This window comes from Peromyscus californicus, unplaced genomic scaffold (genome assembly GCF_007827085.1).
Source record: "Peromyscus californicus insignis strain IS unplaced genomic scaffold, ASM782708v3 Scaffold_3__1_contigs__length_106647218, whole genome shotgun sequence".
Classification (NCBI taxonomy): Eukaryota; Metazoa; Chordata; class Mammalia; order Rodentia; family Cricetidae; genus Peromyscus; species Peromyscus californicus.
Window position 1 is genome coordinate 384,065 of NW_026294551.1, and position 24,002 is coordinate 408,066.

At 42.4% G+C, this 24,002-nt stretch overlaps 1 protein-coding gene across 4 annotated transcripts in view; it reads left to right on the forward strand.

Moving 5' to 3' along the window:
- The first annotated feature begins 5,210 nt into the window (after positions 1-5,210).
- Positions 5,211-24,002, forward strand: part of B3gntl1 (UDP-GlcNAc:betaGal beta-1,3-N-acetylglucosaminyltransferase like 1) — a 73,705-nt gene continuing 54,913 nt past the window's right edge. For 3 of the 4 annotated variants that reach the window (XM_052756753.1, XM_052756752.1, XM_052756754.1), the window contains exons 1-3: positions 5,211-5,345; positions 7,259-7,375; positions 7,463-7,562. In XM_052756753.1, coding sequence (XP_052612713.1) covers positions 5,298-5,345; positions 7,259-7,375; positions 7,463-7,562 — 265 coding nt within the window. In that variant the 5' untranslated portion in view covers positions 5,211-5,297. The remainder of the gene's footprint in view (positions 5,346-7,258; positions 7,376-7,462; positions 7,563-24,002) is intronic. The other variant, XM_052756756.1, reaches the window with a different exon arrangement.

The following is a 24,002-nucleotide window of genomic DNA, read 5'->3' on the forward strand; positions in this document are numbered from 1 at the left end:
ATTCCATGAACTAATTACCTCCAAAAAGCCCCATCTAACATCATTCTCTTGGGGCCAGGTTCCATGACATTCTAGACCACAGCAGTTTGCCCTCTTTTAAGTCCTGGGCAGGTAGCACTGAGGCCTCTAAATACACAGAGGTAGTTTCCCCCCAGCATTTTGTAGAAACAGCATCAAGTCACAGCTTCAGGAGTTTGTATCACTTTCCTTCAGATACCCATAACTAATCATCTGTATACTTCATCCCTGCTACTCTTTGCTCTGATTCAAGACAACATGCTCTCAATACAGTAAACACAATGTCCTGCCAATTTCCCATCTTCTGCCAGTGCTGGTGCCAGTATCCATAGCCTGGCCCTTTTGTGGTATCTTGGTGAGATTCTCCCTACCTCAAGAGGATCAAGCTTAGGCTTGGATTTCCGACCAGCCCCTGCTAACACCATGAACTTCTGCAGTGCTTTATCACTCTGGATGTTTGCAAAAAGGAACCTCCAGGTGTTGTGTGGCAAAACTTTTCCTGAGGAGATGGAACACATATGTCTACTCACCCTAGATAGGGAACCCATGACAGACTCAAATACAGATACCACCAAAGTCCAATTGGTGAACCACTGAGTTTTATTAGGGTTGCTTTCAGGAGTAGAAATTATTAGGTCCTGGAGAAGTCCCACAAAAGACCAACATCCACATATGCAATCAGCAAGACCATTTATTATCACAAGAAAGATTCCAGCATGCTGGGGTCAACCATCCTACACAAAGGCAAAATGGCATCGACCTCCAAGAGGAACTTGCAGGCTCCTTTTAAGCACAGCCAAGGGGAGTTCCTAGAGCAGTTAGGTCATTTCAGAAAGGATTGGCTTAAGCAAGTGGCAATCAGGGCTGGTTAAGGTTACAGCTTTTCCATTTTGGGGCAGGCCTGGACAAGTCCCAGGCTTTGTCCTTATTTGGTTATCTGCTGACTGTGGCTCAGGCCTGGTCCTTGCTGTCAGGTGTGTTGGAGATTTATTCTCCTTTGTTCATGGCTCCCCCAGAAACTGCTTCCTCAGTCTCAGGAAACTGAAATTGAGGCCTGATCTGTGAGCAAAGACTGAGCAGCCTGTTATGATATTTGCCTGGCCCTCTCAGAAATAACTCAGACATAACAGAAATAACAAAAAACATCACCATGGGCCACCCCAGCATGGGTGACAGCTCACAAAAGCTGAGAACCTAGAGCACACTGCACAGCCTGCAGGCAGCTCAACAGTTTGGAGAGTGTCATTTCTAGGTGTCTCAATTGATCTAAACCTGTTCCAGATAGCTTGGCTGGTTTCTGCTTCTTTGAGGCAGCTGTTTTGATCTGAGCCTTCTTTGCAGCTTTTCTCCTCCAAGTCTTCTTTGCAGCTCAGCTTCTTTTAGTCTGAGAAGGATTTTCTCAGCTTTTGTTTACTCTGGCACGGAAGGGGACTAGTGAATCTGGTCAGTTTCAGTGACTTCCTGAAGCTATTTCCAGTTGTTTACCTTTCTGCTTAAGGAGCTTCCCTGAGGGTAGAATATTTCAATATCAGAGGAAACACATCAGGGCTGTTAAAATGGCTCAGTCATGAAGAGCACTGGTTGTTCCTGTAAGGACCTGAGTTTGATTCCTAGGAACCACATGTCAGTTCATAACCATCTGTAACTGCAGTCTAGGGGATCCAGCGCCCTCTTCTAGCCTACACACACACACACACACACACACACACACACACACACACACACACACACACACACACACACACATACATATATGTATGCAGAACACCCATACACATTTTTAAAAAATTGGGTTTTGTTTTTGTTTTTGTTTTTTTTTTTTTGGTTTTCCGAGACAGGGTTTTTCTATGTAACAGCCTTAGCTGTCCTGGAACTTGCTCTGTAGACCAGGCTGGCCTCAAACTCACAGAGATCCACCTGCCTCTGCCTCCTGAGAACCTTAAAGGCATGCACCATCACCACCTGGCACCATAATTTTTTTTAAAAAGAGAACGTCTAGTCATATTGTACTGGAGGATACAGCAAAAAGCAACTTCCTTATTGCAAAAGATTTCAGGGTGAGTGAAGGGACCGGTATTATACCCCAAGACCAAGTTCTCAGCACAAAGGGGATTTGCCCCAGAAGGACAAAGGGCAGGGAATAAGAGACAAAGACAGGAGATAGAGAATGAGGGAAAAGGGGAAAGGGGAAAGGGACAAGGGGGAGGAGGAAGGGATATTTGTCCCAAAGGGACAAAGGACTGCCTCTGGATAGAGAGACAGATGTGACCCATAGGCAAATAGCAGTTTATAAAGGTAAAAGAGGAACCCCCATGTTAGGATGAGGTTGTTTGTTTTGGATTGGGCATGTTAATTAGGGCAATCAAAAGGGAGCTTTTGACTGCTGGACTTCAGTACTTTGACAGCTAGATCTTGGTAGTCAGCCTCAGTAGCAGGAAGTGGCCAAATAAGGGAATAGACCTGGTGGCAAGCTTCAGGAATGTAATCTAATGATTTTTAGCAAGGAAGAGGGAGTGGTGAAAGGGCAAGCCTGCCAGAGCCGTGTTTGTCATGCTCGGGTATAGAAGTAACCGTCTTATTAAATAAGAAACACGGAGCCAGTGCAAAGATGAAAGCCCAAGAGGCCAGAGCTAAGAGCCTTACCCTCACTGCTGCAGCTATCCTCTTTACACTCGGGTCAGCCAGAGCCCCTTCACTGAGATATAAGCAGCTCTAGCCTACTTAAAACACCATGTGCTACAAAGTGCAGAAACTACATGTACCTCCTTATCTTTGACCCCTTATCTCCAGCCCTTTCTGGGAATTCAAATGCTACTTACTACTAAGTCATTTAAAATGAAACTATTCCCCACACATTAATTCTGAGAGACCATTAGGCCTTTGAAAACAAATTTTCAGATTGCTTTGGTCAGACTTAAAGATAAGGTTGTATTTCTACTCATCTCATCTAATGCTTTATACTTTTCATTGGCTTTCCAGACAAAATGCAGTTTTAGTAAAAATACCGTATGTGACATCGTGCTTTGCTTTGTAAGAAGTTACAGATATTTTGCATTTGACCTTAGTTTTTAAAAGAAAACTTTTTTTATGTGAAAGAGGTGCTCATAAACGTGCCCATGTGTCTCAGTTTAGAGCACTTAAGAGTAGTAACCTGAACGGGTTAGTCTAGGTTAGAGGGGTAGCATAGTGCTAGCCAAAGCACACTCAATTTTCAGAGCTCTTGAAGTTCTTGTCACCTGCTCACCTTCTCTATGTGGGGTAAGTTAGGGAGCTCTCACAGTGACCTGCAGAGGTTCTATCATAGCCCTGTTCTAGCTTAATGGTAGAATGGGAACACCCTGTTTATACAGGCGAGAAAAGGTTTGGCGATGCCTAGAACAGGCTGTAGAAAGAGGTTGGGTGCCACTGCTTTTCCTAAGATCAAGCTGATAGATTGCTAAGGGTACTAGGTTCCTTTGCTGAACTACCAGGGACCCTGTAGATTCTTTCCTTCAAAGAAAAACAGGAAAGTATTCCAATGCGTAAGCATTACAGTCCTTAGCTGGAGAGTTGGCTCGGCAATTAAGAGCATTTGTTAATCTTGCAGAGACATGATTTTGATGCCTAGCACCAACTTGGTGGCTCACAACTGTCTGTAATTCCAGCCTCAGGGGATCTGACACCCTCTTCTGACCTTCATGGACACTAGGTAGGCATGTGGTAGATACATAAACATGCAGGCAAAACATTCAAATACATAAAGTAATAAATCTAAAACCAAATTTTCAAAAAGCACTGCAGTCCCCTAAAGCTTTGCTGAGATCATTTGTTATTTTTAAATACATTTTCTTCAGTTGTTTTGCATGTGTGTTTGGGGTGTGGATGAGTGAGCCACTGCCTATATGTATGGAGATCAGGAAATAACTTGTAGGTGTAGGTTCTCTCCTTGACACCATGTGGGTTCCAGGGCTCAAAGTTGGGTTTTAAGGCTTGGCAGCAAGCGTCTCTATCCGCTGAGACATCTCTTCCATCCCTTCTCCTGCTATTTTTAAGTGTAGAAACTCTTGAGGGCTGCTTGGTGCCAAGGCCAGTGGGTGACCTCAGTGTCACCCCCTCAGAAATGGAGGGTGTGGAGGACCAAAATATGCCATCTTAAAATACACTTCTAGTTGTGGGATGACCATTCAGAGAAACTGCAGGCACAAGCATAAGTCGGAAAAGCACTGTTTGGAAAAGAAATGCACATGGGTTAGCTACATAAGTAATAAGTGTTTTCTCGGAGGACCCTCCTCTCTATCTATCCTTCCGCCAGCGGGTTACTTATCTTTCATGCAGTCCTTTTCAGAGTGATTTCCTGAGACCTTTTGGCACTGTGGGACTCCCACACTTTGGGACTCTCATAGAACACTTCCTTCCCTCATCAACCTCCAGGACACCTTGGGCCGGTGAATTTCTGTGCAGCATAGAAACTCAGTCATCTGGCTTTGATTGAGCTTCCCGCCTCCGAATGCAGGCCACACTCTTGAGTGCTTGGGTCCATACAAACTATCTACTGCTGGTTCACTCCAGACACAGCCCAGCCTAGTCCAGCGAGCTTCCCACATCCTCATCCGGCTCAGACCAAACACAGTTCAGATGAAATGTCGCCTATTTGTTTTAAACTTACTGCCATTTTCCTTATAAAGTTATATAGACCCAACCTGGGGTGGTCGGGTTTGCATTTTTTAAGTCATCACCTACCCGCACAGGGTGGCACCTCTCACAAAGGTCCCCCGTTTCTAAAGTATTTTTATAACATTCGTTTGACTGTGGACTTCAGTTTGCGATTATTTCCATCAGGTGGGGCAAGACGACTTCCGCAGGCCAAGAAGCCGCAAAGACCGGAGAGTACTATGAGAAGGGCGGAAAGCCAGAAGCGCTCACAGACCATTTGCTCGGTCTGGCCCCGCCTCCACTCAGTGTGGACTGCGGCCACCTCTGGGCCCAAGACCCGCCTTAGCTGCTCAGGCTGAGGCTGGTAGCTTGTCCGGCGAGATCACGAGTCCAGGCCGCCTCGCTTAGCACTCTGCTCGGAGCACCGCCTTCCCTTCCTGACTGACGTGTCTCTGCACCAATAGAACGTAGTTATTTTCTGGCCCTGCACAGTCCGAAACTCGCAAGTGGCTAGTTCCTAGCGATCCACGTGGCACTGCGCCAATCAGAAGTGGTCCAGTCTCTGCACCGCCTCCCGGAGCTTGCTGTGCAAACCTTGGCTGCCTAAGCAGGACGCTCGTGCAGGAGAAGGGCGGTGGAGCCATGCCATGCAGCTCCGCAAGGACGCCACTGGGCACAGCCCGCTGGCCTTAGTGGTAGGTATGGCGGGGTGAGACACGGCCCCGCCCCCTCGTCCCTTCTGTAGATTTTTCCTCCCTCCGGACCTAGTAATTATCCTTTTCTAGGCCTGCAGCCGCTAGGGTCTTTCCGGAACGCTGCCACGGGTTCAGGAACATCAGCTTGGAGGGCTCCCACCCTTTCCTGTACATGTATACAGATGGCTGTCCTGCCCGAGCTCCTACCGTACACTGACCTACACACCTACTTGCCCAGCACACTGTCGCCCCCACCCCCACTCCCTTAGCCCCGCTCGCCTCTCCAGCATGCCACACCTATCCCACATAACCGAGCTGGTGGGTTAGATGTCAGGAGCCAGGACACATTGTAGGTGTGGTTCACAGACTCAGCGTCAAGTGGGTTGTATTTTTCATGCCAGTCTTACTGAAATTAGGAATAGGTAAATCAAGGCCTAACGTTGTAAAAAATTCACATTATAACCCTTCTTTTTATTATTAAAGTCTCCTGTAGCTCTAGCTGTCCTGCAACACATGTAGCTGAGGATGACTTTGAAATAACCCTCTGGCCTCCACATCACACTTACTGATAACAAATGAGTCACCACATCCTTCTTCACTTGTAGGTCTTGAAAAAAGTAAAAATGTTCTTTTCCTTTACAAAGCAAGTCCAGAGGACTCAGGTATAACTCTGACATGCACATGTAAGGCCCTGGGTTCAATCCCCAGAAGCTCAAATAATAAATAAAAAGGCATTTGTTTTCAGAACAAACACAAACAGGATGAAATGCCACTTCTGGAACACCAGCTCCTCAAAGAGCATTTCATTTGTAAAGAACTTGGTAAATTTTGTCTTCTATTCATTTGTAAGTTTTTTATAACTATGTTCAGATTCAGTAATTTTAAAATGTATATTATGTGTAGATGTTATCTATAGTTATCTATATAGATATTGTCTATATTGTATGTAGGCCATGTCTGTGGAGATTATGTAGCTATTGTCTGTGTTACTTATAGCTATACAACATGTGCATATATGTATGTATATGTTCACACCTACCTAACCTATTGGTTTTCCTTCTCAGAAACTTGTCCATTTTTGTTTTTGCATATTAACTCAAGGGTGACACTGACTGTTAATTTCTATGGCTATTCTTTATTGCTTACTGTATTATATAAAATTAAGGCAGTTCCTATGACAATCGTTCTTTTGGTCATCAAGTTTTAGTGATTTTTATTTCATACCACTTTACAAACTTTTGACTTTATGAGACTCCCTGAGGAGTGCTGGTTCCTGAATTCAAGTATAGAACAAAGATTAAGGGCCTCTACATGCCCTCTTGGTCCAGCTCGGCTGTTTGATTAGCTGTTCGGGAATATGAAGGGGGTCACTCTGTTGAAGTTTTTCTAAGGGTGGGTTTGCCGTCTAGTCCAGGGCTGGTTCTCATGAGCAGGGGAAAGATGTTTAATCAGAATGACGATGCTTTTGCCTAGTGATTAAAATCATGAATTTTTCATTGAGCTGGAAGGGCATTTTGACGCTCTTCAGGTTTTTTTCCCCTTTCAGAAGTATCTAAGGGGGAATGGGGATAGATAGATTGATGGGTAAAGACACTTTCCACCAAGCTTGACAACCTGAATTTGTTTCCCATTGTCATGCGTACACATACGATAACAGATGAATAAATGAAATAACTTTTTAAAAGCATCAAGAACTTGAGGTAACAGCTATTACATCTTATGGGTCAAATGAATGTCAGGAGCTTAGAGAGGAGAAACAGGTATCTTTGGTTTGTTGGGCATGCCTTATCATGAGGCCTGGTTCTAGGCCTTCTGAAGGCCAGACCTTTGTCTTTTGGGGTAACCGTCTCATGGATGCTGAAGGGAGTGCAGTTCCCCATGGCTGTTTATTGACCCATTTCTCTGAATTCTAGTCGATCATCCTCCCAGTGCACAATGCTGAACAGTGGTTGGATGAGTGCTTGGCATCTGTTTTACAGCAAGACTTTGAAGGCACCATGGAGCTCTCTGTTTTTAATGATGCCAGCAAGGTATTTATGGGCCAGTTGTTGGGTGACTTAATGCTTTACAAATCACATTAAAGGGAAGTTTCCTGACCTGCAGTGTCACACTTACAGGACAAGTCTAGGATCATCATTGAAAAATGGAAGGGGAAACTGGAAGATTCTGGCATCTCTGTAGTCATTGGAGGCCATGACTCTCCTTCTCCCAGAGGAGGTAACATACTAAATTATAATTATGGTTTCTTATCAATCTATAAACTTAAATGGTTTCATATTGTTCCAGTCTGGAGAAAAGTATCCTGGTGAAGAAAAGCATTCTGATAATCTTCAGGTCTGGTGATTAGGTTGCTGTCTACTGAGAACCAAGTAGACCTCAGTTTCTCTCTCTCTCTCTCTCTCTCTCTCTCTCTCTCTCTCTCTCTCTCTCTCTCTCTCTCTGTAGTTCTTTTAAGACAGGGTTTCTCTGTGTAGCCGTGGCTGTCCTGGAACTCACTCTATAGACTAGACTGGTCTTAAACTCAGAGATCTGCCTGCCTCTACCTCCCAGGTGCTGAGATTGAAGCCGTGGGCCACCATGGCTGGCATCAACAGCTTTCTTAAGAGACTTTTTTTCTCCAGAGACTTGTCCTGACACTCTTGTCAAGAATCAGCTAATCACAGATGCATGAGTTCACTTTTGCTCCATTGGTCTCTGTGGCCATTCTTATGCCAGTACCAAGTTTTTGGCTATTATAGCTTTTTTTTGTGTTTTTTTGTCCATCTGTGTTGCATATGCAGGCCAATACTTAGCCATTGGTATACAGTCTCAGCCAAATAAATTGTTTCCTTAATTTCCTACTGCTTATTTTTCTTACTGTTTATCGGGAACTAAGGGGGTCCAGCCCCTCCATAGTCCCCTCCCAGGATCCGGGAAGAATCTACAACCAGCTGATAATCTTTGATGAGAAGAAATGAATCTATGTACGCGAAACTCCTTAGTCCATACACTTTATTCTTCTGAGTCAGCTACAAGCTTATTTTCTGTTCTCGTATTTAGCTCATTTCTAGCCTGATTTCTCTCTATACTTGTCTGCGGTCCCCTCTAGGTTCTATCTTAATTCCTTCATCTAGTTCTGCCCCTTCTAGGTTCTCATCCATCTTGTTCCTTCCCATATCATCTTTTCTCCCATCTCCTTCTCTCTCCTCATCTCGTTCTTCCTCAACTTGTTCTTCCCCATCTGGCTCTTCCTCATCTTCCATCTCGTTCCTCTAGTCCTCTCTTTAACCCTTCAATCTAGTTCTTCCCCATCTCAGTTTGTTCCTCTCAAGTTCTTACCCGTCTAGTTCTTCCACTCTCTTTTCTCTTCTCCGACTCTCCGTGCCCTGGAAGTCCTGATACATAAAGCCAGGCTTCCAGGGTCAAACGGAGGGGTGATAAGAATCACATTGAGAGGCAATAACCGTTAATTATCATTTGCAACCCCAAAGGGAAGTGACCAATGGGAAAATGAATTAACTAAAGGCTGAATTCAGGTAATATCTAAGAAGAGGGCTCTTATGTGCTCAACTATAATCTTAAACGTGATTGGTAGAAAATGTTAAGAATCTATAAGTTGCTAGGTCAATGGGAGAAAATAAAACTGTCTTCTTTTTTCCTGTGGCTCCGATCTGTCCAAGCTATCTGCCGTTTTTTCTGCAGGGTGGGGGAAAGTGTGCTCAGTTGCTAGGCAACCCGTGTACAGCTAGATGCCTCTGATGATAGTTAAAGGGAGATCTGGAACTGGAGGTAAGGTTTGGGAAAGGAGGAAGTAAGGCTTAATTGGCACATCCACCAGGCCTTCTCAGACAGGTAGCCTGGATTAAGTCTGTTCTTAGAGAGTACAGAGGTATCTCTTATAAGGTACTTTCCTCCATCCGGTGATGGACCTGGCCGGATGCTGCCAATAATGATAATTACAGGGAGGCTTGAGCTGGGCTTCTGGCTGAGCATAGCTGTCAGCGCAGAAGGTTATCTAAATATTCCTAGAAGTGGTTAGGTAAGGAGTTAGCGGTCTATAAAGTTAGTAAGGCTGTAAGAAAGGAGGGTCTGAGCTGAACTGTGTAAAGCTATTACTTAACGTCCACCTGACCTAGGTGGTGTCTCCTTGTGGAATTTGCCTTAAATCAGGAGACTTGCATGTGGACTGTTATTACTGCTAGTCCTTGAAAGTGGCCAAGGGAGATATCTGATTCCAGAGAAAGCCTTTCCTGAGGCTGTTCTCCAAATACCTGGAATGTGTATGTCCAGAGAGTGATCAGTCCACACTGTTATCCCTTCTTAGGGAAAAGTCAATTGGGAAAACTATGAAGGCACACATGATTTTCATAACAGAAGACAGCTAATATATGACAAGCCAAGTAACACCAAAAACTCCTTGGGATTTGGCTTCCTCTGGAGGAATTCCCTGATTCCTCCTGGTAGTGACTTTGCCATAACCAGCTGAGTTCTTATAATATATTCCTGCGGCCCGCAGCAATTGTTGAGACTGTAGATCTTATAGTTTTGTTTAACTTATTTATTAGCACCAATAGTTTGTTTCTTTTTAAAGATTATGTATTAACAGAGCTAGAGGTAGTCTTCCTTCTGATTTGGACTTTGTATATGCGTGCGTGTGTGCCTCTGTGTGTGTGTGTGTGTGTGTGTGTGTGTGTGTGTGTGTGTGTGTGTGTGTACATGTATGTGTGCACACACGCACCTGTGCCTTGTAGCTCAGGCTAGTGGCCTAGAACTCACTATGTTGCCTAGGGTGGCCTTAAACTCATGATCTTTCTGCTAAGTATCCTGAGTACTGTGCTTATAGGCATGTGCCACCATGCCTAGCTCCTGATTTGGACCTTTTCTTTTTTTGTTTAAAATTGTGCTGGTTAAAATTTCTAATAAAGTGCTGAAGTAGTAAAAGTGGACAACCTTGTCTTTACCCTGACTTTCTGGGGAAAAGCTTGCAATCTTCCACCGCTGAGTATGATACTAGCTATGGGGTTTACTAGTGCCCTTTATCAAACTGAGGAAGTCCTTTTGTATTGCTAGTTTATCAAGTAATCTGTTTTTAATCACCAAAGGCGTAGGTGGGATGGATTTTGTCAAGTGATTTTTGTTTTGTTTTGTTTTTTTTTTGGCATCAATTTGAGAAACTGGTTTTTTTCCTTCACTATGTTAGATTATGTATTCTACTGATATTCATTGTTGAACCATTTTTACATTATTTGGGCAAGTCCCACTCAGCCATGCTGTATAATCTTTCTAGTAGACTGCTGGATTCAGTTTGCTGGTATCTTGTTAAGGGTGTGTGTGTGTGTGTGTGTGTGTGTGTGTGTGTGTGTGTGTGTGTGTGTGTGTGTGTGTATGTATGTGTGTGTGTGTGTGTTATATGCATGTGTATGTATGTGTGGAGGCTAGATGTCCAGTGTCATTTTCCACCTTATTTTTTGACACAAGGTCTGTCACTAAACTGGTGTTCACTGATTGGGCAAGAATAGTTGGCTGACTCTCTTCTTGTCTCTGCTTTCCCAGTGCTAAGATTATAGGCATATAACACCATGCTTGGCTTTTTGTGTGGGTGCTGGAGATACAAGTAGTTCCTCATGTGTGTATGGCAAGCACTCTACTAACTGAGCCATTTCCCGTCTCTTGTTAAAGATTTTTTTAAAATTAATTAATTTTGTTTAGACAAGCTTTCACTATGTAGCTCTGGCTGGCCTGGAACTTGCTGTGTAGATCAGGTTGGCCTAGTACCTAGAGGTTCACATGCCTCTGCCTCCAAATTTCTCGGCTTTTATTAAGAATTTTTGAATGTGTGTTCAAAAGGGATGTTGCTGTATGGTCTCCAGTTCTTATACTATTTTTTGTTTGCTTTGATGTTGGGAATTCTGACCTGTAGGACAGCTTAGGAAATGGGAAAGTATGGGACTAGTGTTAATTCTCTTATTTGATAGAATTCATTGGTGAAGCCATTAATTAGATCCTGGGCTTATTTCTTTGCTTTATTTTTGAGTCAAATCTCTTTGTTCTTGAGTCATTTTTGAGTTTATATGTCCAGGAGTTTCTTTGCTTCACTCAGGTTACTGGCATGTAGCATCCATAGTGTCCACTCCTAGCCCTCTGAGCCCTCATCAAAGCTGACAGTGATGTAACTTACTCCTCATTTCAGTGACTTGAGTCTTCCTTTTTCTCCATCTACTATTTTGGTTACTTTGTTAATTTCTTTAAAAAAAAACAGCATATTTTTTAATAATTTTATTTTTATTTTATGTGCATTGATGTTTTGCCTACATGTATGTCTATGTGAGGGTGTCAGATCTTGGAGTTACAGACAGTTGTTAGCTGCCATGTGGATGCTGGGAATTGAACCTGGGTCCTCTGGAAGAGAAGTCAGTGCTCTTAACCATCTCTCCAGCCTCACCCCCGCCCCAACAGCATTTCTTTAGTTGCTTCATTTACTCTATGGCTCTCTGACTATAATTGTTGTCTTTTTGATTGATGGATCCTTTTATCAGTATATAATGTTGGGTTTTGTTTATTTGTTTTCTTGCTTCTTAAATAAAATAAATAATTTAGGAATAAAATCAGTTTTGTCTGTTATTTATATAGCCACCCAGCTTTCTTTGTGATTAGTGCAGGGGATATTTTTTTACATGATGTCTTTCAGCTTATGTGTGCCTTTGGATCTCTTACAACATTTACAGGAGTCATTTTTTAATTTACTGTTTTGTTTTGAGGTAGGATCTTACTGTGTAACTCAGGCTTGGGATTCTCTTGCCTCAGTTTCCCCAAAAGCTGAGATTATAGATGTAAGCTGGCTTAGATGAGTCATTTTTAAAAATTGTTCTGCCACTATTCACCTTTTAATTGGCGAGTCTTATCCATTTAAATATAAATGTTCTTCACCTACAAGAAAGACTTTCGCTGTTTCACTGCTGCTATCTAAAGTCTTGTGTTCATTTCTCAACCCTGTAATTCTGCCTTTCTATAGGTGTTCACTTGATTACTGTTCTGTTTGATTCCCTTCTTATTTCCTTTCTGTGTATCTGTAATTAGTTACTGCAGGGGTTAAATAGTCATCTTCAGTTTATCACTAATCTAGGTTGAATTAATATCATTTTAGCCTCAGTTCCTCACAGCTCTGAATGCCTTACTTAATGTTATAAAAATTATATCTTTGTTGTGTGTCCATAGAAATACATTTATAAATTGTGCCTAATGACATAGATTTTATTGTCTTACATATCATCTCTTAAGTCATAGTACAAAAATAGACAGATTAAAATAAGACAATGTCATCTTTTATATTTGCCTATGCCATAGCCATATCAGTACTGTTCATATCGTTATAGCTTTCTGTTTAGCCCCAGGATTCTCCTATGTCCCTGTGGGCAATCCATGAACTTCCTCAGTTTTTGTTTATTTGGGGATTTCTTGATTCCTTCATTTTTGAAGGATAATTTTGTAACTGTAATTTCTTGTTTTAAATTTATTTTATTATTTTTTGTGTATGGGTGTTGCGCCTGCATCTATGTTTGGGCGTCATATATTACGATCAATCCACGTGAGTCTATTAAATGGGTAACAGAATTTATTGAGATATAAATTGAGGAAATACACTTACAAATACAGAACAGAGTAGACAGTAGAAGTCATCCTCTGATCTGACTGGGAACAAATCCACCTAGTAGGCAGGAGCAGGGAGAAGGGCCATGTGACCCTTCTCCAACTCCTTATAAGAGGTCACGTACAAGCCGGGCAGTGGTGGTGCACGCCTTTAATCCCAGCACTTGCCAGGTGGATCTCTGTGAGTTCAAGGCTAGCCTGGGCTACAGAGTGAGTTCCAGGACAGGCGCAAAGCTACACAGAGAAACCCTGTCTCGAAAAACCAAAAAAAAAAAAGAGGTTGTGTATAATGGCAGGAAGCACCGGCCTCCTTTGGGCTGTATAGCCCAAGGTCATGGGCAGAGCAAATACCACTACATTTCTCCTTTTTGTCTAAATAAGAAGGTTCTAATCCTAATGCAAACTATATACATTAAGGATGATTATCAAGTATTGTCCAGGACAAACAAAGGATAATAACATAAACAAAAATGGAACTACAACCAACAAGAATAACATCAAATAAGAAAGACATGCTAAATGTCCAAAAATGTCCAGAATATAGGTAAATGGCAAATTACCAAGATTATTCCAATAGCTGTCCTATCTTGAAGATTCTAACTCTAGTACTAATATATTCTAGCTAAGATACGAGAAGATTGTAACTGTAACTACCTACTCTTCAACTCCATCAAAGACCCGTGAAGGAATATAATAATACCTGAGAAAATGGAAAATGCAAGCAAGCAACTTCCAAAATTCTTGCAAGGATAGACAGAGACAGCTGGCAGCCTGGACAGTCACCTAAAGTTTCTCAGTGTCCTTAGGGCATCCAATTTGGCTATAGGCCTAGATTATCTGACAGATCATTTTAAGAAGCAGGAATTTTGAAAGACCATCTTACCCTGTCTTGGCAAAGTTCAGTAGTCCCTTTTTCTTGTGTCCTGCTGGTCCAGAAAGGACAGCATTCGTACTGTCAGCCATCAAGGCAAGGGCAGTTCTTTGCCCAGTAGGCCATTTGGTGCCAAGAAGAAGACAAACTTCCAAATAGAAATGTCTTAGAAGTCCAACATTCTCTCAGGATCAGATCAGTGCTGCCAGGAGTAATTTTGTCTCATGTCAACAGAATTCTAAGTTATTTAAATGCCATATTCTCTAGGTCTATGAAGTGTTTGAAGATTACCTAGCCATCTGACTTATGTTTCTGTAAATCTAGAGAACCTAACTAACTATAGAAATGACAAGCATGACTGACTATAGTTTTATAAGTCTTATCTACCTAAATAACCTAAGGACTAAGGCTTCACATTATTAACAAGATAAACAGTCTGTAAAGCAGATGTACCATATAAGGACAATGACCTCAAAATTGTGACAATACACAAAATATCTTTTTTTTTTTTTTTTTGGTTTTTCGAGACAGGGTTTCTCTGTGTAGCTTTGCACCTTTCCTGGATCTCGCTCTGTAGACCAGGCTGGCCTCGAACTCACAAAGATCCGCCTGGCTCTGCCTCCCGAGTGCTGGGATTAAAGGCGTGCGCCACCACCGCCCGGCCTACACAAAATATCTTGAACAGAGGTAGGAATGTATAGAGGCAGGCGGGAAATCAAGGAGAGAGACAGGAAGGAGAAAGGCAGAGTCTAAAGAGACGCCAGCACTGCTAGGAGAAGCAAGATGTGAAAGTACTGGTAAGCCACGGCCAGATGGCAACTTATAGATAAATAGAAATGGGTTAAGTTATAAGAGCTAGCTAGCAAGAAGCCTGCCATAGACCATACTGTTTTATAATATAAGCCTCTGTGTGTGGGACCAAGTGGCAAAGGGACGAGGGTGGGAGAGATTTGTCCTGACTGACTGCATGGCAGGGCAGGACTGGAGAAACCTTCCGACTAAAGTCATGTGCATGCCTGGTACCCTCAGAGGCCACGAGTGAGTGTCAGATTCCTAAGAATTGGAGTTACTGACAATTGACAGTTGTCAGCCACCTTGTAGGTGCTGGGATTGAATCCAGTACCTCTGGGAGAATAGCCAGTGCCTTTAATGGCTGAGCCATCTCTCCAACCTCAACAGCTATAATTTTTATTTTTATTATTATTATTTATTATTCATATTATAATGATATATTGCTTACATATTGTCTTATGCAGATGCCAGTGTATGAGTATAGGGGGTGGTATAAGTGTCAGTGTGCCATGGCAACTGGATGAATCAGAGGACAACTTTCAGGACTTGGTTCTTACTTTGTACTCCATCCTAGCTGGCCAACAAGCTTCTGGGGGATTCTCCTTCTGCCCTTTGACCTGAGTGTAGGGCATGCATTCCTGTTTCTTTTCATGGCTTCTGTTTTCTGATGGAAAATGACAGTATAGATAACAGGCATCTGGCTGCTGCTGGTATTGCTCACCTGTTTGGTGGTGCTCCTGAGAGGCAAGTTACCTGGGATGGCCATAGTCTTGACTGGACTGTGGACCTCTTTCTCTTTCCACACCTTCAGCTACAGTAACTACGGATTGCTCTGGGTTTTATTTTGTTTTGTTTTGTGTGTGTGTGTGTGTGTGTGTGTGTGTGTGTGTGTTTAATGACACTGTGGGGCATGAATTGCTGCAGAGACTAATCCAGTCAAATTTAGGCCCCTTTGAAGGGGTAGTTCCTGAGGTTGTTTTCAGTGGTAAATCTGGCAGACTGCTGTCCCCATCACCTCTGTAGTTTTTTTAGGGCACCTAAGCCTGAGTATCACCACATTGTTAAATGTGAGGTCTATACCTTTGTGGTCTGTGCTCTGCTAAGCCTAATTCTCCTTGGCTATTGTGGTGGTTTGAATAGGAATAGCCCCCATAGGCTCATATATTTGGATGCATGGTCATTAGGGAGTGGCACTACTTGAGAGGGATTAGGAGGTGTGGCCTTGTTGGAGTAGATGTGGCCTTGTTGGAGGAAGTGTGTCACTAGGAGTGGGCTTTGCTGTTTTAAAAGCTCAAACCAGGCCCAGTGTCTCTCTCTTCATGCTGCCTGGGGATCCAGATGTAGAACTCTTAGCTACCATATCTGTCTACATGCTGCCATGCTTCTCGACATGCTGATGATGGACTAAACCTCTAAAACTGTAAGCAAACCCCAATTAAATGCTTTCTTTTATAAGAGTTGCCTTGGTCATGGTGTCTCTTGACAGCAGTAGAACACTGATAAGACAGCCATATGGTCCAGTCACAGTTCTGTGCTGCAGATGAAAAATAGAAGCTCCTTTCTGCCCAAACTTGCTAGATAAGCTGAGGGTTTGTGGCTAGCTGGATAGTAATCCCTGATGTCACCTCATTTTGCCTCTCCCCATGGGATATCTGCTTTATGCTGCAAGCCAAGATCAGGACTCTCAGGGCCCAGTTTTCTCAGGGACACTACTGCCATGATAGAAGGAGCCTTCATTCTGTGGGACTGGGGAACAGATGGGAGCTCCAAAGGTTCCTAGTTCTCAGTCAGTTCACCTGACTTAGTTTATACCAGGTAGCTGGGTCAGGATGAAAAGTGCACCGCTAGTATCATGTCAACTTGACATGAGTTACCTGAAAGATTGTTGGCTAGCTTTATGTCAGCTTGACACAGGCTAGAGTCATCTGAAAGGAGGGAACCTCAATAAGATCTGGCTGGAGGGCATTTCTTAATTAGTGAGTGATGAGGAGGACCTAGTCCACTGTGGGTGGTGCCATCCTTGGGCTGGTGGTCCTGTGTTTTTTTAAGAAAGCAGGTTGAGTAAGCTAGTAAGCAGCACCCTTCCATGGCCTCTGCATCAGGTCCTACCTTCAGATTTCAGTCCTGCTTGAGTTTTTGTCCCGACTTCAGTGATGGACTATGATGCCCAAGTATAAGCCAAATAAACCCTTTCCTCCCCAACTTACTTTTGGTCATGGTGTTTCATCATAGCAATAGAAACCTTAACTAAGATAGAAGGTGGTACCAGGATAGTGGGGTATTGCTGTGACAGACCTGACCATGTTTTGTGGAGGGTTGTGGAAGGACTTTGGAACTTTAGGCTAGAAAAGCCATTGAGTGTTGAGAGCTCAGTGGGCTGTTCTGTAGGAGCAGAATATCACATTGACCCCTTGTCAACTTGACATACAAACACATTACTGTTAAGCCACAGTCCTTCCTTTCTTGTTCTGTTATGCCCTAAATTAACTTGTAAGCCCCACCTGCCCAAAGACCAGGTAACTTCTTGGGATGCTGGGAGTTGCAGTTCCTGAAAAATAACAACACTTCATAGGAAAGTACAGTGGCCAATAAGTTTTGTCCATAAACATGCCTACAACTTGTCTCAGGGCCACTCAGCTGGGATAGTTCCCGGGAGCAGTCCTGACCAAATTTCATTTTGATCAGTATTTAATATTTTAATAAAACTTGCTTTAATTTGGCCTAAAATGGTGGAACTGGTTTTTCTCCAGAGACTCTCAGGATTAACAGTTCTTCCTCAAGATCACATATTAATATCAACATTACAATATAAATATTCCAAATTTTAAAAATTTCAATCTTTAAAATTTTAGTCTCTTTAAAATAGCCAGTCTCTTTTAAAATTCAAAGTCTCTCAACTGTGGGGTCCTGTAAAAATAAAAAAGTAAATACTTTCTTATAGCAAGCGGGAAGAACCAGGGCACAGTCACTCTCTGAACAAAGCAAAACCAAACTCCAGCAGCTTTCTTTTGGGCCACCAAACAGCTCCCAAATCATGGCATGGAGACTTCTTCGTTATGAATGTTCCTCGACCTTATCTTATGCTTGTCCCACTAGCTCTTAAAGTTTATTTTAACCTGTTTCTCTTCATCTACGTTTTGCCTTGGGGCTTTTTACCTTTCCTTTATTCTGTATGTCCTACTCCGTGTCTGACTGGTTGGTCCTGGGAGTCTTCCTATCTTTCTCCCTTGTTCTCTCTTCCTCTCTTTATCTCTGGAGCCTAGATTTCCTCCTACTTAGTCTCTCTGGCCACCAGCCCCACCTATCCTTCTACTGCCTAGCTATTGGCCATTCAGCTTTTTATTAGACTGATTAGGTGCCTTAGGCAGGCAAAGCAACACATCTTTACAGCATTATACAAATGCAGCATAAACAAATGTAACACATCTTTGCATAGTTAAAATAATATTCCACAACATAAACAAATGTAACACATCTTTACAAATGCAGCATAAACAAATGTAACACACCTTTGCCTAGTTAAATAGTCCACAACTGCCCTCCTCCCAATGACCCCCCTCAAAAATTACCTATTTTTCATAAATAATTATTTGTTTTAGTTAGTTAATAACTATTCTTTCTTAGAGCTTTTGTTATTATGATATAGTTACACTGTCGAAGCTTGTGGAGGTTCCATTCTCCTTAACTCTTGTGCTACTTGTTTGGCTAGTAGGTAGATTCCAGCACACAGACTTTATAAAAGCAGTGTTGTTGGCGGTATTGTAACTATGTAACTCACAGCATAGTGTAGCAGGTGTTGACTCAGAAGGAACAGCGGTATCCTGAGGCTGGATTTCCTGAATGTTAAACCTCATAGAGCCTTGGACCATATTGTTTCCACAGTATTGGTTTCTATTCACATGTTGTTTTTTCTTTATTTCTCTTTGAAAATTGTTTCTTCTTATGTGTTCCTTTTCAGTTTTCTGAAGCTACTATTTAAAATAGTCTTTGTACCTGGGATATAGATGGTAATGTATTTAAGATTCCTACTTGTCTGCAATGCCTTTTTAAATCATGCTTAGTTTGGCTGGACAAAGAATTCTAGGGACAAAATAATGTTTCTCATAATCATAAAAGACTCATCTCATTACCTTCTAGTATGTCATCAGACTCTTTGTTATTTTAAAGATAGCTTCTTTGAAAGATACCTTAAAAGATAGTTAATACTTTCAGTTTTGAAATTTTCTAATGTTGGATCAAGGTGATTGTCCATCTTTCCCTTTATTTTCAAGGTCAAATGATTTCCCACATAGTCTTTCTTCTCATTGTGATAAGTCAGGGACTCTAAGGTCTTAGATTTGGAAAGAGTGTGCCTCATAAAGTGTTTAAGATTAGAAAAGGTATAGGTCAGGTCATTCTGTACTGACAGACAGGTCTTCTTTGACTAGTTCTTTTTAATAAAAAATTTAAAATTTTTTTAGCATTTTAATTTGTAATGTGAGTGGGTGTGAGTGTGAGGGCACACACACATAGGTCAGAGGATTACTTGTGAGGATGATTCTCTCTTTCTGCCATATGGATTCTTGGACCATACTCAGATCCTCAGCATTGGTGGCAAGCAGCTTTACTCACTAAGCCATCTTACCAGCTCTGCACTTTTTTTTTCAAGTGTAGAGTTGGTAAGTTACTTGCTATGAGATGGTTACTTGTATCCAGTGTTGACTGCATTTGGAACCATCTGTGATACTTTAAAACCCCTGGTACCCAAGGCTTGCCTAAGATGCTCTCACAGAATCTGTCTGGAATAGAGTCCTGTTTCAGCATTGGAAGAGGTAGAAGTATCCCAGGAGTTCTGAGATAAGTTTGGGGTTGAAAGCCACTGCTCTAAAATATCAGGAGTCGCATACTGTCTTAGTCAGGTTTCTACTGCTGTGATAAACACCGTTAATAAAAGCATCTTGGGGAGGAAAGGGTTTATTTCACCTTATAACATATGGTCCATTGTTAAAGGAATCAGGGCAAGAACTCAAAGTAGAGGCAGAAATTGAAGCAGAGACTGTGGAGAAACACTGCTTACCTGCTTGTACTTCCTGGATCACCAGTTCGCTTTCTTATACACCACAGTACAACCTGACCAGGGCTGATACCACCTACAATGGTGTGAGCTACATCAGTCATCAGCCAGGAAAATGCCCCACAGGCCAATCTGATGGAGGCATTTTCTCCGTTGAGGTTCCTTTTTTCTCACATTGCTCTAGCTTATGTCGAGTGTCAAGCCAGTACACACACCCTGTTCTCATTTTTTTTTTTTTTTTACATTGACCAGATTGGGTAGTCCATATAGCTCCAGTGTATTTTAAGGGCAGGCAGGTGACAGGCAGGGGTTCCTCTAGAACACAGCTTGTGACAGCCTAGGTGTGTAGGACCTGCTGCTAGGACTGACTTAGATCCAACATGTAATTCCCCAAGCTTGGCCACTCAACTGCTTCCTTTGAGATTTTGGAGTAGAGTTGTATGATAGAAGGTGGAGGAAGCAAGAGGTGTGAATGTACTTGTTATATTTGGTGGCTCTCGGGAAGAGGAGTAAGAGGAAGAGACAAACCTTGCTGTTACCGACCTGGTGCTGCACAGCCACCCTCCCTTCTTGCTCTTGCTCTTTTCTGCTAATGTTGCATCTACTTTAAGGAACATAGATGATAGTGATGCTCCTATGCCCTCAGGTCACTTAGTGATATTCCCTCCCTCCCTTCCTTTCTTTCCTCACTATCTCAGTCTTGAGTAGCCCTCTGGCCTCAGCCTCCTGGTATTATAGGCCTGTGCTACCATGTTTGCTTTATATCACCCATGAGCTTCCACAGTTCTTATTTCAGTCTTTGGGTCAGGGGCTGTCACCATCCCCCAATATCCAGACATCAATCTAGGTAGCATGGCATACTGGGCCACGGTGTCTGTAGGACCTTAGGTCAACCTTAGAAGATAGGAACATTTCTGTCAGTTCTCAATAAACATATTTTGTGTGCTTTCCTAAAGTAGCTTGTACTTCACACCCTCCCAGTCTGAAAGCCTGCCATGCTGATGTTACTTCCCCTTTCTGTCTCCTGCTGATGTTTAGTTCATCTTGTGTTTGTTCTGGGTGAAGTACAGGGTAGATGTTAGAAGCTGAGGTCAGCACTATCGGGCTGCCAAAACTCAGCTGAGCCTGGTCTGTCAAGACAAACCCTAATGTTGCCTCATTGTTGCTGTTTGAGGAAGCAGAATGGCATGAACAATTAAGGCAGAATTTAATGAAACTACTTTCTGGGGCTGAAGAGACGGCTCAGTCAGTAAAGTGTTTGCCTTCTAAGCATGAGACCCCAGTTTAATTCCTAGAACTTGTGTCAAAAATCTGGGTGTGGTGGCATGTTTGGAGACAGGCAGATCCCTGGGATAGCCAGCTGAGCCTGCCTAGTGAGATCCAGATCCTTGAGAGATCTTGTCTCACAAAAGAAGATGGACAGCATCAGAGGATGACGCAGAGTCTGGCACCACTCTTTGCACCGTCCCTCAACATCCTGTGCATCTGGAAAATGTCAATATTTTCAGGAAATTATTTCCTAGTTTTATTATCCTTAGTTTGAAATAGAAAACTATACATAGATTATCACAGAATGTATGTTTCAACTTCTGAATCATAAATTTGTTTTTGAAACTAAGTATTCTTTGATATTCTTTAGTTAAAAGAAGTTTTGCAGCCTGTCATTGAATGGAAAGAACATTTTGGTAACTGGTGTTCCTTGTCTCCACTTTAAAAACAGATTTTGTCTTTCATAAAACATGAATTGCTTGTCACTGAGTTACATTGTGTCTGAATGCCTTCTGTCTATGACAAGGACATTGTAAAACTACGGCCCCCAGGTGGAGTGCTGGAAGATGACATCACCTCATTGTGGGAAGTGCATGAGAATTCATGGCAGTCCTGTATAGCACAGTGGAATTTAGCTCATTTTTGAAAAGACATGTTTTCCTGTAATATATTAAGTAGAACGTGTTACCTTAGTCATTAGATAGCATAAATTCTATTCTGTTTTCTGGAGTACTGGGTTATTTGCAGTGGGTCGGACTAATTTTTCATAACATTCATATAACATCATGTGACTTTTTGCTAAAGGCAGAATGAACCACAGCCCACTGCTCCTCTTCCAGGAGTGAGGAATGTTAATATCTCCATGGAGCTAGGTTTTTCCTGTTGGAACCATGGCAACCAGCTACCCTCACAAAGGGACTGGCCTCCCCAAACATGGAGCCCCCCACACAAACATTTGACTTTCTTCAAGGCAATAATATTAGAGCAAATTCCTTGTCTTTGCCAAACATAAGATTCATTGTGAGAAACTTCCAGCATTAATACAGATTCAAGGATTCAGCTTCTCACTTAAAATCTGACTTTTCATAAGCAACTTTTGTAACAGAATTCTGTTAATTTCAGTGTGCTTGTGCCGAGTGTCATGTTGTTTTTGTTTTTGAGGTTCTCAGGAGGCTTTTATTCTGCATGCTTGCCTTTCTCTGCAGGGATGACTGGGGTTTCCTGGTGGTGGCAAATCTATCTCAGAGTAGAAGGCATCACATTACCTTTCATGGTCATTTCCTCCTTTGCTTTTGTTTATGCCTATAGCTCTTCAGAATCTGGTGCCATTGTCAACTGGTTTGGACTGGCCAAGTTCTAGGGATTAATGGTGGAAATTAAACTGCTACTTGGTATTAACCCTGAGGAAAGATGCTGCCCTGTATTGGATCTTAGGTGCCTGAGTGAATGGGGCAGCTTCCCATGTCTGTGTCTTGCTTCTCAGTCATAGCATTCCCCCCTCCGTTGGGGGGGGCACTTTTATATTAACAGATCCTGTTTGAGAGGCCTTTCTTATAGCAGAAAGTGGGAGAGTGTCATAGTTGGCTGAAATGCACATTTGGCTGGTGTTCCCTCAGGACTGACAACTTTCTTCAGCTTGTCTAAAACTCAAATACCAAAGAGATTTATTGTTTCAACTCTGTACACATCTGTTTTGCTTTGTGTGACTTTTCTCAGTGGCATCAAGACTGTAACTATCTGGTTAATGTGATTCAGGTGTTGGTAGTCTCTTTTCTAGGAAGAGTTCATGTTCCCTAACGCTCCATTAGTGCCCTCTTCTGGACTGAACACCCTTTAATGGATCTGCCTTTAACACTCAGGCCGGGCTTGTGTCACTTTCTGCACAGTGCCCCAAATTTCCAAGCCTCTGCAACTGTCTTGCCCATAGGGCAGAGTTGAGCCTTCTTAGCCCGACAGTCAGCTCCTCCAGAAGTGGTTTGTTCTTCCATCCTAAACACATCTACACCCAAGTTACAGATGTTCTCCAGTGTTCTGCCCTGCACTGTCGCGTTTTCTGTTTATACCGCTTACAGCACCGTTCTCTCTGAATGCTCTTTGTGGTGATTTTATCTTTTAAGCTCCATTTATTTAGTTGTCACTGTGGGTTTTTTGTTTGTTTGCTTGTTTGCTTTGTTTTTTACAACTCAGTAATGTATGAAGGAAACTTTTCTAAAAAACACTTTAATATCTATCCCCTGAGGTTAAGGCATCACCAGCCCCTGAAGCCCAGGCCAAGCTGGCTTCTCCATCCAGGACAACCACTTTCCCAGCTCTTAAGCCCAGAAGGACCTCTTTGCTCTGAGTTCTGTGTCCCCTGCAGTCTCTGCTTCTTTGGGTCTGAACCTTTCACTCAGTAGTACAGTAAGGATCACCTATGTTGCTGTGTGAAACCCTTGGCTCTCCTTGTTCACTGTCAAATAAGTTGGTTTTTTTTCCTCAGTATGTATTTAATAGCCCTAGCTCTGGACTTTTAGGATGACTAGTATGACTAAATAAAGTTCTGTTGAGTCTGTAATGAATAATGCACACTGTCATCAGAGCTGAATCTTCACACTCAGGCAATGACCTGGGTTGGGTGTACACATATTCAGATGTCGAAGACATTGGCAGTCACCTCACCTCACTGGGGACGCAGTGCTCAGCTAGCCATCAAATTGAATTCAAATTGAAGCATTTACCAACCAGTTACACATAAGTAGGCTTTGTGCTTCTCCCATGTAAGCAGACTTTTAGACTCTTCCCAAAGATATTTTACTTTTATTTTAATACTATTTTAGGTGCCTGTCATGACTTATCCTTGGCATTTTCTAATATCATTAATGAACATAAACATTGCTTTCTTTTTTTTTTTTTTTTTTTTTTTTTTTTTTTTTTTTTTTTTTGGTTTTTCGAGACAGGGTTTCTCTGTGTAGTTTTGCGCCTTTCCTGGAACTCACTTTGTAGACCAGGCTGGCCTCGAACTCACAGAGATCCACCTGGCTCTGCCTCCCGAGTGCTGGGATTAAAG